Here is a 15,045-nt window from a genome sequence, read left to right on the forward strand (position 1 = left end):
AACACAACTTTAGTTGATTAAGCATTCAATTGGAGCCTTCCTTCTACAATGTGTCCATTAGAGTATCTTACACCACAAGATTATTAAACCACTTCTTTGGAACTTGTGACTCAAACTAAGCAAATGACAGTCAACGTAAAGTTGAAAAAGATAATTAAGAAAGTTTTGGAGTTTTTACATTTCAATGAAGGTTATCAAGTTTACATTCAATGGGCATGCCTTTCACAAATGAAGCCGTGGATTTACTTTATAATATCAAACTTCAGTTATCTTTTGGACATGTAAAAGTACCATGGACCTAGTGAGTCTATAAATGATGGTTTTTATAAATAGATTTTGGTGTTTTCAACATCACCAATACATCTAATGTAGCCAAAACCCCTAGAATGATGGTTTTTATAAATAGATTTTGGTGTTTTCAACATCACCAATACATCTAGTGTAGCCAAACCCCTAGAATGAGTTTTGAACATGAAAAAATCAACCTAGAGGAAAATGATTTTTAAAAAAGCTTGCAAGGTCATGCGTGCAGAGAAAAGGAATTTGGATAGTTGTGTGGACTTTTTGCTTTTTTCATTGCATAGGCTTGCTCATCTATAACAATAGGGGATTGTCTTAAAGAAAGAAACCTTACATTTTGGTGTTTTCAACATCACCAATACATCTAGTGTAGCCAAAACCCCTAGAATGAGTTTTGAACATGAAAAAATCAAACTAGAGGAAAATGATTTTTAAAAAAGCTTGCAAGGTCATGCGTGTAGAGAAAAGGAATTTGGATAGTTGTGTGGACTTTTTGCTTTTTTCATTGCCTAGGCTTGCTCATCTATAACAATAGGGGATTGTCTTAAAGAAAGAAACCTTACACTTGTCACACTCTTTCAACTTCATGTTTTTTGTTGGGCAACAATTTCAATCTAGTAGCATTGCAAGTACAATCATTTGAGACTTCTATTGATTGCCCCACTATCAAGGAACCATCTTGTTTACATGGGATAACCTCAATGCCATGGATAGTCAAAATATTATACATTGTGAATTTATTTTCCTTAAGATAAATATATGGAAGCTTTGGTTTGGTTTTAGCAATGTGCATGCCCTTTATATCACTATGCCATAAGCCATATGGAGAAGTTAAGAACACTAACTAATCTTGATAAGAGATTATAGCATTTTGGAGACATGCAATGATCAATCGCATACTATGGAGACTACTAGGCAAGAAAGAGAAGCTTACAAAAACATGTAGAGGACCTTATAAATTATTAATGTAAGGTACTTTCTTGCAAATTTCTAAGTGTGGTCATTTAGCATAACAATCACTTTCTTTAAACTTGGAGGTAATATGTCCTCATAAGTTGGTATGACTTTAGCTTAGCTTGATAGGTTGTGATGAATACCCTATTGCAAAGAGCCTTGACAATTCCAAAATATTGTGAGGTAAGAGAAGATAGGGAAAAGCAAGATGTCAAAGCAAGTTTCCAAGGAAACTATTGTAGTGGCCCGCCAAATTTTCTTCCATATATTTTAGTCGTTTCACAAACTCCCATGACTAGCATCACCATGTGTCAACACTAGACCACCATTGCCATTTAGTCGATCACTACTTGATACTATAACCACCTCAACCATCATCAACTCTCTCTCTCTCTCTCTCTCTCTCTCTCTCTCTCTCTCTCTCTCTCTCTCATCCCCCCAACTCTTTCCAAAATTGTTAACTTCACTCTAAGCTTCATCCAAATAATAAGCTTCTCTTGATGCTATCTAAAACATTCATCTACACTCATGCCCCTCAACTGTGTGATACACAATGAATAGTAAGTTTATTTGTCTCATTTAGTTGTATTTCTCTTTTCAAACACAAAACCCATATTCATGTGCACCTCCCCTTATGGTGAAAGGGTATAAGTTAGGGGAGAGGGTTTGACTTTAGTTCTTACCCTAGCCGCAAGATGTACTCAAAGACATTCTCAACAATCCTAGCAACTTTGTCCAAGCTAATGGAAAGAATGTATGCCAATGCATTTACAACTTGGAAGGAAAAAAAACTCTGATAAGGGGTTCGCTTTTTGAATTTTACATGTGCTTGTGTGAGCTTGAGGAAAGATAATGCATTTGCAACTTGAAAGGAAAAAAAAACCATAAGGGTCTCACTTCTTGAATTTTACATGTGCTTGTGTGAGCTTGAGGAAAGATAATACAAGTAGAGAAATTGAAATATTCAAATCAATGAACAAGGCACATAAGCAAGTATGCTAGTTCAGATTTGTTCAATGGTTACTGAAGTCACATCACAAAACAAGCTTGAATCCCACGCACATTTAGAAGGCTTTTGTAATGGGTAAAATGAACTGACACAATCAAATAAATGATGAGGCTTCGATGAATATTTGGAGTGATATAGACTATGGTCATACTAAAACCATTATTGAAAAGTAAGTTCAATTGGCTAATTCCAAGTCACATCACCAAGCAAGGGAATAACAATCGGTTTTGGAGTTTGGAGATATACAAGATAAATTGTGCAACTAAAGCAATGAACATGTTTCAAGGGAGCCAAAATAGAAATCACAAATGGACTCACACCAACATAACTCAATCCATGGCCAAGGAAAATGATGCACATAGTAACTCTTCTGCCTTTAGTCGCCAGGTTTTTGTTTATGCCAATGGCACCCAAAATCAATCATAACTAGTCTTGAGTTATGTCGTTTCTCCTATGTGTTGACATTCTTACCCTGTGTGCACACACGCCGTGCACAAGCATGTATGTGTGCTAACATGTTTGTGTGAGTATGCTCAATGCCACATTTATACATCGCTATCAAATCACAATGAATATGTGATGCAAAAAGTGCAATCATCTCATGATTTATAAAAATTTGCATAATAAGTCCAAGCCAAAGGTATAAATTCTTTTAATCCATATTATGACTATAATGAAAATGTTGATTATTTGATGCAAGTGCACCACATAGCTACATCCTCAAAGCTAAGGGTGGTGCACAAAATTTTTGGTTGTTCCATATATACACATCGATCGCTTACCAATAGCAAGTTTTCATTCTAAATTGCCTTTGAACATGGCTTTACAAGATGTTAGCTTTCATCAGTAGAGGGCATATATGAATTAATAGTAGAAAAGTTAAAAGCCAGTTCTTGGTCTTGGTTGTTATGTGCATTTGAAAAAAATAGTGAAATGTCAATCCAATACCTTCTACCGACTGGCCAACAAATAGTTCCTCGACCGATGGAAGCGAGGCCTACCACTAATCCAACGGTCCGTAAAGCTCGAAGAAGCTTGTGCACTCATACCACCACTAAACATGGGTGCAGAATATAAGGGGGAAGGCTTTCTTTTTTCACGCATTTTCACATGATTAAGGTACCATGTAACACCCCATATGGATAGGCGAGCCTTGGGTTATCCCTAGTGATTGAATTGAAGACCTCATGAAACACATACCCATGATAAGGTAGAGGAGCCAATTGGAAAAAAAGGGGGCAAGAGTGGCACTTTCTATTTTATTAATTAAGTGGGGACCAACAGTGTGAGACACGGAATGCGCTTTGTTGTATAGGTTAAGGGGAGGTGGTGTCTATGAGGGCCTTTAGACGCCAATTCAAACATCCGTGATTTTACTCATCCTTCCGGGCAAGGCATTTTGGCCCTCGCCAGTGATGATTCGCGAGCCTTGAAATTTTTTAACTAAATTTTTGTAACGATTATCTCTACTCGATATCTAGCGTATTGACACAATCCTCTCTGATGCTGCCCCGCACCATGCGACTTTGATCGGCTATTAAACTTCAATTGTGATGCCTTCTAGGCCACACGCATGAAGCAGCAAGGTGTTATTTTGCTAGCTCCTCTACCCCCCACCAATCTGCCTGCACAGTGCTTGCTAAAATGACCCATTTTGATCTCACCTGCAAGGGTCATAGGCCTCCTTCTAAAGATAGTTGTGCGCACACAGCGATTTAAGATTGCTCCGTCCAACCCAAGGTGCCCATCAAACGTCAAAGACATTGATGCAATCGTAACATATGTTCTTTCCAGCACGCAGATTTGTGCTTCCATGCATCTTGTTCCTGTAATGGGCTTTTGCTAATAGCGTGCCAAAACCCACAGTTATAAACATAAGCCCATGCCAAAGCATAGAGTTGAAGCTGGAGTAAACAAACGTAAGAAGTAAATGTGTGCCTTTCAAAAAGAAAATTCCATTCCTTCCTCTGGTAACATGGAGGAAACCGAGATAAATGAATATCTTCATAGCTTTAATGCATCAAAAGCCACCAATCACCTTGAGGTTTTGGGATCTAGATGACTATAGCAGTCTTTTAAGACCCTCCGGTGTACTGTGCACAGCACCAGATGGGTGACCCTCAGGAATGTCTGTAGACTAATCAGAACTCTGCTGCTTTAATCCACTGTTTGTGGCCTCTGTTATCTATCCATTTACACAAGAGATGACTTTGTCATTCCAGGAGTTCTTATCTGATCCAAAGAAAATCAGTCTTGTTTTCTTGTTAACTATCAACAATAGAGAAGGACAAAAACATGTTGCAATTCTTGCATTGACTAACTTGTCTGTCTGCATTAGCTGATCTCTGCTCCTTTCTAGGAGATTACTATGTGTACTCGTCCACTGCCTAGATACAAAACGAATATGAAACTGTGAGGCTTACTGGCATCCACTTTTGGAACTAGATATCAATCTTGCTAGACTGCTCAGAAAAGACTTGGTTCCAATATCAAATGTAAGGCTTATTCAAGTCCAATTTTGCACAACTCAAAACAATCGCACACCTACACAAACTCCATTGAATGAAACAATGTGTGTCATTACAAATACAGGACCTCAACTCTGGTTTTCAGGTTATATAATTATTTTAGTTTCTCCTAACCAGACTGCCTTGAAAGAAGCATTCAGCAAAGGCGGCAGCTAAGTTTACCAGTTTGTCTTCTGAGCTCCATAATGCCTGGTCTAGCACTGCAAGAATCTCTCTGCCACTTCTTTGAAGGAATGTACATCCTTTTTCCAGAGCCTTGCCAGACATTAATTTTAGAATTTTCATTAGTTTAATAGTGCCTGATAATTCTGGAAGCAACAAAATTGAAACTAATAGGCATATGATGTGTCAAAGGGGACTGACAAACCAGGCACTGATTCCAACAGCCTCGGCTCCTTTCTTGTCTGCAATTGGATCATCTCCAACAAGAACTGTTTCCTGCGGTTGAACACCTAATGTCCCTGCAGTATGAGCAATAAGAGATCATTCAAATACCGCAGTGTGGTGTGCCATCGTTGGAGAGAGCAATAAAAGCAGACTCAAGCATTTTGATATGGGTTAATAATTTGATTCTGTGAGTCAGCTACAAAACAAATGTTTAGTAATCACTTGGATTCTGAATTCAGAACACAGACTAGCCTGTTTTCGAAGGCAAAAATAGCACAGGGACTTGGATACCCAAACAACACCAAGCGATCTCTGTCTACTGATTTTCTTTCGTGAAACCATGTAGTAAATGGACAAAGAAGACTATGTCCAGTGTGAACACAACCCATAGGCACGCAAGGAAATGTTAAATACAACAGCCATCCCTGCCGCAATGGCAAACAGTGCAAGACTAGGAAACACAGATGACGAAGAAACAATGGGAAGCATTAAACGTGTGAACTACATCAATATTCAAATATGGAAGGAAACTTCTGCAGAATGCTAGTATAACTTGAAAAAGGTCGTGAGAGTTCAGCCTATAAACATTGGATAATATAAAATTTTGGGCAAGGCTCTGACTAAACATGGGGAACCAGTTGAAACTGAAACAGCAAAGACCATTCTTTAGAATTGGAGTTTCTTAGTGACAAGGGTAGGCCTAAGAGACTGTCGTTTCTTGTGGCTATGATACAACCATAGGCAAAAGCATTGGAAAAAGAATGAATACCAATCCTTATTAATATCATGAAGTCTATAGCAGTCAGAAAGCAACTGCTGTCATGATCTATTGAAATGATAACTCAATAGTAACATCATCAAAAACTGCATGGTAATGGATGCCACAAACCTCACCCAAGTAGGAACTGAGAAAATCTCCTCAATGTTGTATTCCAAAATACAACTTAATGTTCTTGCCAAACTTATGAGAAGAGAGGCACACCCTCAGGTCATCTAACACCCTATCCACAAGTACATGTTGGGAGTTTATGGCATATTCAAAAACGTTGAATATGAAAGACTATTTGTGGGTGCATCTAAACATTTACAAACCGGTTACTGGACTTGCAACTCTCCTCTTGCCAAGGTAAGTACTAGAAGGTAGGACAACCAAGCACTGCGACAAACACATTACACAGGCATGGTGTAAGGAGAGTTTGCTTTTCCATATACCCTTAAAATAATTATCCACCACTTGAAAGGCATAGTGACACTACCATAGGGCATTTCCATGATCCATAACGAGGGCGAGACTTTATGGCTGCTTAGAGTTTATGCACCCAAGGATGTCTCTCGTCAGTGTAACTTATGGGGGCAACTGTGATCATGTCTCTATTGGCAGACCTACTTTATTAATGGGGGATTTCAACATGTGTGTGGACAACTCCCATCCTACCTCTAGACATTATATTATGGATGCACCTGAAAGTCATGATTGGGATGCATTTACATTGGTGGTTTGAAGACAAGATCTATGGCCTTCATTGTGTCCACCTACTCATGGCTATACTTTCCATTCTGATTACATTTGGGAACTTGGAGTCAGTTGGATCGTATGTATGTGATGCATGATGATGATTTCCTGCAAGACATCTAGGAAATGAAGGTTTAGCAGCAATGTGTACTCTCTGATCATTTTCCACTAGAGTTAGTAAAGTTCAGACATCTGACTTACACTTTTTGCCTGTTTTCTAAGCAAGTTACACTTACCCTTCAATTCTTCAATTCTTCGGCACGAAACATTTAACGGATACATGACACAATTGTTGTATCAATTTTTGCTAGTTCCCATGCAAGGAGATAGTATCCTTTGATGTATTGATTTGAAATGTGCAAAGATTCTTCAGACAATATGTAATTCATCATGCTTCTCTTCACAAACAAACATTGCATGTTGCTGAGGAACTGTTGGTACTGGTTCAATCTCTTTTGGTTGATTCTCCAAATGATGGGATTTTGGTTGCAATATCTATACAATTGTCAAACCTCATCAAACACTTTCAACTGCAATCTTATCAATAGGCTGAACTTGCAGCTTTACTAGAGGCATTGCAAGATAATAGTTGTCAGTCACATAAATTTATTAGGGATTACATGCTTCTTTTGCGTGAGAGTGTGGTGAGGCTACAATATTCTGCTCACCAAGATAATAGTTGTCAGTCACATAAATTTATTAGGGATTACATGCTTCGTTTGTGTGAGAGAATGTGGTGAGGGTACAATATTCTGCTCACCAAATTGTCATAGATCTCTAGGCTATTGTGCAAATGTGCCAGCAACATTTCATGGACTTACTTGGGTCACAATAACTCATTTCAAACTTGATTAGTCTCACCTCATGTAGCTGCACGTTTAGAGGTTCATATTAGTGACAATGCGGTGACGAATGTTTTGTTGCATTTGCCCAAGGACAAAACCCCTCATTGGGATGGTCTTACCAATGAGTTTTCTTAGCCTATGCCAAACACGTCGCAGCACCTTTGACTGCCATGTGTCAAGAAGTTTGGCCGACCAGAATTATGCTTGCTTCATGGAAAGAGGACGTTATTAAGTTAGATTTTGAAGGTGCCCTCACCCTCGACACTTAAGCATTGGAGACCCATTTCATTGATGGACAATGTGTATAAGGTATTTTTCAAGGTATTGGCTAATCACCTACATGAACACCTTCCTCATATTGGGGTATCCTACTAAGTAAGGCTTTATCAAGGGGAGGAACATTTTGCACAAAATCTTGAATGTGCAAATGGGCATTGATTATGCACAACATACGAACCAAGTAGTGTTGATTCAATTGGACTTGGAGAAAGCCTTCGACTATCTTGAATGGTCTTTTCTTGCCTAGCTTATGCAAGAGATGTTTGATATATATTATTAGTAGGTATTCATCATCTAGAATCATGTTCAATGGTGGTGTCATAGAGCCATTTGTTCTTTCCTGATCTGTCAGACACAGCTGTCCTGAGTCCTCTGTTTTTTTCTCTTGCAACACATCGTATTTTGACAACATTGTCACCCTTGGCTACTAATGGAGAGCTAGTAGGCTTGCCCCTTCACACAAACAGCTTATTGGCCAAGCCTTGACTCATTATACCTTTATGATATTGAAAGCTAATTAGGATAACCTTTGCAAAGCTTTAGACATGGGATTTATTTGGGAGGCTTCAAGTTTCCATATTAACACCACCAAATCTGCTCTCATCTGTTGTATGGAACGAGACTTCAAAGTTATGGGTGGCAAGGCAAAGTGGTAACTAAAGGTTGCATTACAAGGCACATGGTCTATCCTTTGGGTAGGAATGTATTGTCTAAGAAATTGTTGGTGTGGATCTCTGCATGTGGCTAACAAATTTTTTTATTGGAAATTGCAAGTGTCGCCTTTCCATGTGTGCCTTAAGTGGCTGAAACAATTATGTTGCCCATGATTTCATTTTATTGGCCACTGTTCTTGGTCAAGGACCAGCTTGAGGAATATAACTTAGTCTATTCGTTTCATTCTCTGGAAAAAGGATTCCATGCATTCTAGCATTTCCTTGATATCTTGGAATCATATTTGTAGACAAAAAAGATTGGGAAGTGGTGCAGTCCTCGACGTGGAAACTCACATGTTGGCACTCAAATGGTCATTGTTTGCAACTATGTACCTTGGTCAGTAGCCTTGGGTCTCCATCACACAGTTCTTTCCCGAAGATATGGGCATTGTACATAGGAATAGAAGAATACAATGCTTGTGGTGGCATGTACTAAATATTGATCAACCTATTAGTCTTAAAACTTCTATTTTATTGACTCACTTGGTCCGTTCATGGGAATGTGGTGCTTTAGAATCCGATTGGCTTCCAATTGATGATCGTTTGCTAGTTTTCTCTAAGATTGTTTTACGGGAAGGGAAGCAATAAGCTAGACCCAAGTTAAATCGAATGGCGTGGATTGAATTGATTTCTAATGCTAATGAGAATTTGCTTGCATGGCAGACCTTGATGGCTTTCCAATCAATCCGCAAGTTATTTGATGTCCCTAGAGGATACTCTCACTCATGGGAGATTATTTCATCATCTTACATGATGAGTAGCCCTTCCCTAGGCATCTTGTAGATAGTCCCTAGCAAGATTGGAGAACTACGGGTCAACTATGTTTGGAGCATGCATTAGCCGATTAGATCTATCATTTTCTTATTAAGGATCATGATTGGTTGACAGACAAGGGCAAATCCATTTGGGGCCTTCATAAAACCATGATATGGATTATATGGTGGAAACTAGTGGTGATGGAGGGTTGGCATGACAAAACCACCTCCAAATGCAAAGCATTTATTTGGTGAATGTTGGTGGGTAGTCTCCCTCTTGCTTTTGTACTTTCTAGATGTAATATATCTAATGGTTCGTGCTTCCTTTGTACTACAAGGGTGAAGAGACATGTCATCATTAGTTTATCTCTTAACTGATGGCACAAAAGATCTGGTCCCTTTTGTCCAAGATCTAGCACGGTGTGGTTGGATCCCGAGTCCCCATAATTGGATATTTGGAAAGCCTAACTTCTCAAACCGTATGCAGCCGCATATGAAGATTGTGTTTCACTTCTTGCGCTTTTGGGGTTGTTGGAATAACTGGACTACCTGAAATGCCATTATTCTTCATTCTTATTCCGGAGTGCAAAGCCACATTGCTCGTATAAGAGGCCTTTTTCATTGGTAATTTGATACCATGTAGCATGTGGACATTCTTCCTGATGATTTGGTCTCTTGGCATATGGAGGTTTCTTTGGTTCCTTTGCCATCCATTTCGTTTCTTTGTGACTTTTGTACTTTTCTAGTAATTAATACAATTACCCTTTACACGTGAGAGAGAGAGAGGGAGATGTTTCACACACACACACACACACATATAGAAGAGAGAAGAAAGTCATATTAACATCTACAAAAGGCCAAATCAGCCTATGAGACCAAAATGTTACATTTGAAAAGTTAGGAAATTTTCCAAAGTTCCAAGATACCTATCATCTAATGCTATGACTAAGTAAGTGGAAAATAAACAATAAACAACACATGGCTGATAAGTACAAGATGATGTCTAAGGTAGATACAATGTGGAACTACTTAGGAGGCACTCTCATCCTAACATATCTCTCATGGATCTATCTAGCATAGAGAAACTAAAGCAGCGAGGTATGGTCTCTTGATGATGGTGCAGTATCCTTTGTATCTGCAATATGAGAGAGAGAGAGAGAGAGAGAGAGAGAGAGAGAGAGGAAGAATACGAAAAAAAAAAAGAGAGAGAGGAAGAAGATGGCGACCCGTCGAGAGATGGCATGGAGAGAAGCAATGGGCTTTCCACCTAGGGTTTCCACCTGGCACCTGTGCGTTTCCACTTGTCGCCTGTGCATGCCCTCATCTGCTGCTCGTTGCCTGTTCGTGCAGCCCGTCGTGGGGATCCACGCTGAAGCCCGATTCCTGTGCGTCGACTACGCCTAGCCTTTCCATCTGTTTGCTAGCGATCGTGCTCTCCGATCCTCCTGTGGGCACCCGTTTCAGTCTCGCGCGCCGCCTGAGCCCTTCTGCCTGTTCTGCACAGGGCCTGTTCCAGCTTCCTGTGAGTTCTTCCCCTGCACACATGTAAGTCTGCTGCGACCACTCCTGCTCTGCGTTCAGCTTGCCCAGATCTGCTCCTCAGTCACAGTTTGCTGCGTAAGGAGAAGGGACAGCTCTACCCTGCCTCTGCGTGATCAGCCTTCGCGCACCTAGGCAGTAACCAGCCTGCTGTCCAGGCAGTCTGCTGCCCATCCTCTGAACGCCATCATACAGAGCCTGTGGACCAGACATAATTACACGTGCCATCTGCCCCTGTGCATCGACATAATTACACGTACCTTTGCACGACACTGTTTCAGATGTGGCCAGTTGGGCCATTTCATTTCTGAATGCGACAAAAATATGGAGGTAGGGCAATGCCCTATGGACCCAGATATGGATATGCAAGACCACCTCCCTCAGCAGAAGATATAGAAGCTTGTGGCTAATCCTAAGCAGCTTTCCCAACATGGTCATAATGACGGCAAGAAGGATGTTTCCCACGGTGATGGAGAGCGTGCTTCACTTGTGGGTGGGTGGAATTTGCCTCTTCAGGAGGATTCCTGGGTCACTATGGTTCACCGTAATGCCAGACAAGATTCTCACTCCACTCCTGCCTATCCTCCGCCACCCCCAATCACTCAAACCTTTCAACACAAAGGAAGGGGGTTTTATATGAAACCCCAATCTTTGCATGCTCCGGCAGTAGAAGAAAAAGCCCTTCTTAATTTTGCTTTGCGCTTCGATGCGCGTGGGAGGCTTGTGCCTCCTCGGGATGTTTTCCGCTCCTAGCAACAGCACTTCCCTTCTTGTGCTTCCATTGCCGGTTTGCAAAGGGCAGATCTAGTTGATATTATTCGTGGTGAAATGGAGAGATTCCAAGCTGCCAAGGCTATTGATGTAAAAGGGAAAGGGAAAGCACCAGTTCAATAGTTCTTCTCATTTGTGATTCAGCATGAAAATTGCTTTGTGGAATGTAAAAGGTATTTCTTCAAGCAACAAGTAGTATCGGTTGTGCAAAGTGGTGCTAGCTAGAAAATGGGATGTTTTCTGTGCTGTGGAGCATAAACAGCAAGCTTTGGCTAGATCCTCATATGTATATAAGGATTATGCAGTTTTCTTTAGTGGTCGTCCGCCGCACAGATCGTATGTTGGCTGTCAAATCCTCCCTACAACCATCGTAGGACCTTCGTGGCCGTTTTTTGATTCTTGAAATAATTATGAGGGCGACGTCTTGTGGATTGTAGGCGTGTATGCTCCTTCTAATGCAAGGGAACTTTGTCAGCTTTGGGATGACCTACACTGCCTTGCCATGGCTTGTCAAGGCTTTGTTTTGGGTGATTTTAATGCCTGTGTTTTTGCAAATCAAGTGACCTCTCCACATTCGGTTATGGATGGTCTTGAGAGACAAGCTTGGAGCACTCTTACAACGGCATCTTTGAAACAGGACATGTGGTCCGGGATGTACCCATCACAAGCTAGATACACTTATCGTTCTTTTCAGCATCCAAACACTTGGGCCAAATTAGATAGGATATACATCTACCAAAGTGACTCTTTTCTTCCTGCAGTCATTGATATGCGGGTGGAAAGACAACATGTTTTGTCGGATCATTACCCTTTGATCCTAGAAATGAGCCACAAACCTGTTCATGCATTTAAGGCTCTCCTTGCCCATTTGCCTCTTCGGTTTAATCAATCTTTTTTGCAACAAAATCAATTTTTGAAAGGTGTTCAGCAATTAATAGCCTCTTTTAGCTCGAGGGTCCTATCTAGAGAGACAGAAGCATGGGCCGCATAGTTACCTAGAACGGGAAACGAGACCCCCTGGAACGGGGGGAACGTCCAAGGTCGGGGAACGGGAACGGGGGGAATGGCACATGTCTTAAGTGCCCCAAATATGCCTTGCATGACCCAAATTGCCCCAAAGAATGTCCCTCTAGATGCCCCAATACCCCTCAATGCTTGAAATTGACCCAAATGTCCCAAAATTGACTTGATTACCCCCATAGCTCCAAATTGCCTTGAATTGCCCCAATTATTCCAATTTCCCTTGAAATTAGATAATATAAATGGATGAATGCCTTGGAATTGAGGATAGGCTGAAATTTGATTCTGATTTGCAAGAGTTGATAATGCATCAAATTTGAACTTTATATGGACTCCTAATTAGCTTGTGGGTTGTCTTGACACTTTGAATCTTCAACCAGAGAGAGAGAGAGAGAGAGAGAGAGAGAGATTAGTGTGTGCACATTAGGCAATGGAGATGGGTGAATATGTGGTAGGACTGTGACCCAAGCAAAAAGAAAAAATGGGAAAAAATGTCAATTTTCGGTCAGCAGGCCTGGAACGGCCGTTCCACACAAGGAACGTCAGGGGGAACGGCAGGGAACGGTAGGGAACGGCCTTGGGAACGGCAAGGAACGTTTCCTTGCTGTTTCACCTCCTTGGAGGGTTTGGAACGCGTTAGGCCGTTCCTACAGGCCGGAACGGCCATTCCCTGTTTCTATGATGAAATTATCGATATATAAATAATACATATATCATGATAGATAGAGAAGGAAAGTGCTTGAGTGAAAGACTCATAACAAAAGGGATTGTTTAGATTCCTAAAGTAGAGAAACCTTTTTGTAAGGGCAATAAGGGAGGCTCATAGGATTAATAGTTGTTATCCAAAGTATCACTCATACGAGAGGTAGTTTCCATCATGCAAACCCCCACACCCGACTCCACAACTATGGTACTTTGGTTTTTAAGGCAAGTAGGTTGGCATGGATGGCATTTGTGCCCCTAGGCCACGTCACTATCCCTCTCAATTGGCTAGCCCACACTCTTAAATAAACTTTCACATGGAACGAGGTAGTGGATCTAGCATTCCGATGTCTCTGCTTACTCATCCAAAAATTACACACCACTACACACACATCTAATTACCCAAATCATTTGAGAAGACCCCTCATTTCATATATTTTCACAATTCTTGGTTTGGATATTAAGACTAGTAGGAAATTAAAAGATTGTATTACATAGTAGTCTATATGTACAAATAGTAACCATGATACTATGAAGAATACTCGTAACCACATGCCTAGACTATCTTCTAGGAGATTCAATGAATTGGCTCATCAATCTCAATTATAAGGGGCCATTTTTAAGTATAAATGTTTTCTAATAAAGGAAAAGGAAGAGACTTGAAAAAAAGCATGTTCAATCCTTATTAGCTCATTCCTTGTCTCTGTGTCAAAATGGGGATTCCAATGATGACCTGCTCACATGCATTGAATGGCTGAAAGGCAAGGTCCAATCTCTTCAGGAAGAGGAATATGCAGAATACAAGCTGTTGGCTAGAGCTGAAGCTTTATATGATAACAATTGTCAAACTCATCAAATTTTTGCTCATCTGCATCAAAAATATGCTCGGGAAAATATTGTGTGCTTAAAGGATGAGCAAGGTGATATCGTGACTGATCCTGCCTCTATTATTCGAATGACTATGGACTTTTATAGGGCCTTGTTGGGTCTGCAAGAGATTCTTTCCGATGTTGTTCTCTCTACTTGAACATATATTTGCAACCTGGTTAGTAATCAGGTCAAACCAGAATGGGTGAATCTAATGGAGGCTGATATTTCTGAAGATGAAGTGAAAGAAGTGTTGTCCCACTTGCCTCGAAGGAAAAGTCCAAGTTGGGGGCTTCCTAATGAGCTATTTTCAGCCCATGTGCAACTGCTCAAGGACCCATTAACTCGCTTGTGTCAGCAAGTGTAAAACTCTAGTAGGATGCCTTTAGATTGGAAGATTGTTGTCATCAAGTTGTTGTCCAAGGTTCCCTCTCTGACCTCTTTAAAACAATGGAGACCCATTTCTGTTATGGGATCGTTATATAAAATCTTCTCCAAAATTATTGCCAATAGATTATAGAAAGTATTTCTGCACCTCATTCATCCACGACAATACGATTTTATTAAAGGTCGGAATATAATGCACAACATTTTGAATGTTCAACTGGGAATTGACTATGCCAAAGCTTCTAGCCAGCAAGTTGTTATGCTTCAATTGGATATTGAGAAGGCATTTGATCATGTTAGCTGGTCATTTTTTAGGCAATTAATGTCTACAATAGGTTTTGGGCCCCGTATGATTTCTCTAGTTGATACCATTAGTCCGGGTGTTGTGGCCCGTATTGCTCTTAATGGAGGGATTACAAAGGAAATTGCCTTATTTCAGTCCCTTCAACAAGACTGTCCTCTCAGCCCTTTGCCAT

The 15,045-nt window shown here is 40.5% G+C and overlaps 1 protein-coding gene across 10 annotated transcripts in view; it reads right to left on the reverse strand.

Annotated features, from left to right (window-relative positions):
- Positions 1-1,750: 1,750 nt before the first annotated feature.
- The window catches only part of LOC148032488 (uncharacterized), a 96,962-nt gene continuing 83,667 nt past the window's right edge, over positions 1,751-15,045 (reverse strand). The window contains exons 8-11 of one of the 10 annotated variants that reach the window (XR_015691641.1): positions 5,159-5,252; positions 4,954-5,046; positions 4,585-4,646; positions 2,417-4,448 (exon numbers count right to left, since the gene is read on the reverse strand). Coding sequence is in view for 8 of the 10 variants with exons in the window: in XM_087683170.1 (XP_087539296.1) it covers positions 4,986-5,046; positions 5,159-5,252 (155 nt within the window). In the remaining 2 variants the exon portion in view is untranslated. The other 9 variants (XR_015691640.1, XM_087683170.1, XM_087683169.1 and 6 more) reach the window with 9 other exon arrangements.

Source organism: Lygodium microphyllum, chromosome 8, assembly GCF_053477565.2.
Source record: "Lygodium microphyllum isolate KBCC chromosome 8, Lygodium_microphyllum_v1.1.10, whole genome shotgun sequence".
Taxonomy (NCBI): domain Eukaryota; kingdom Viridiplantae; phylum Streptophyta; class Polypodiopsida; order Schizaeales; family Lygodiaceae; genus Lygodium; species Lygodium microphyllum.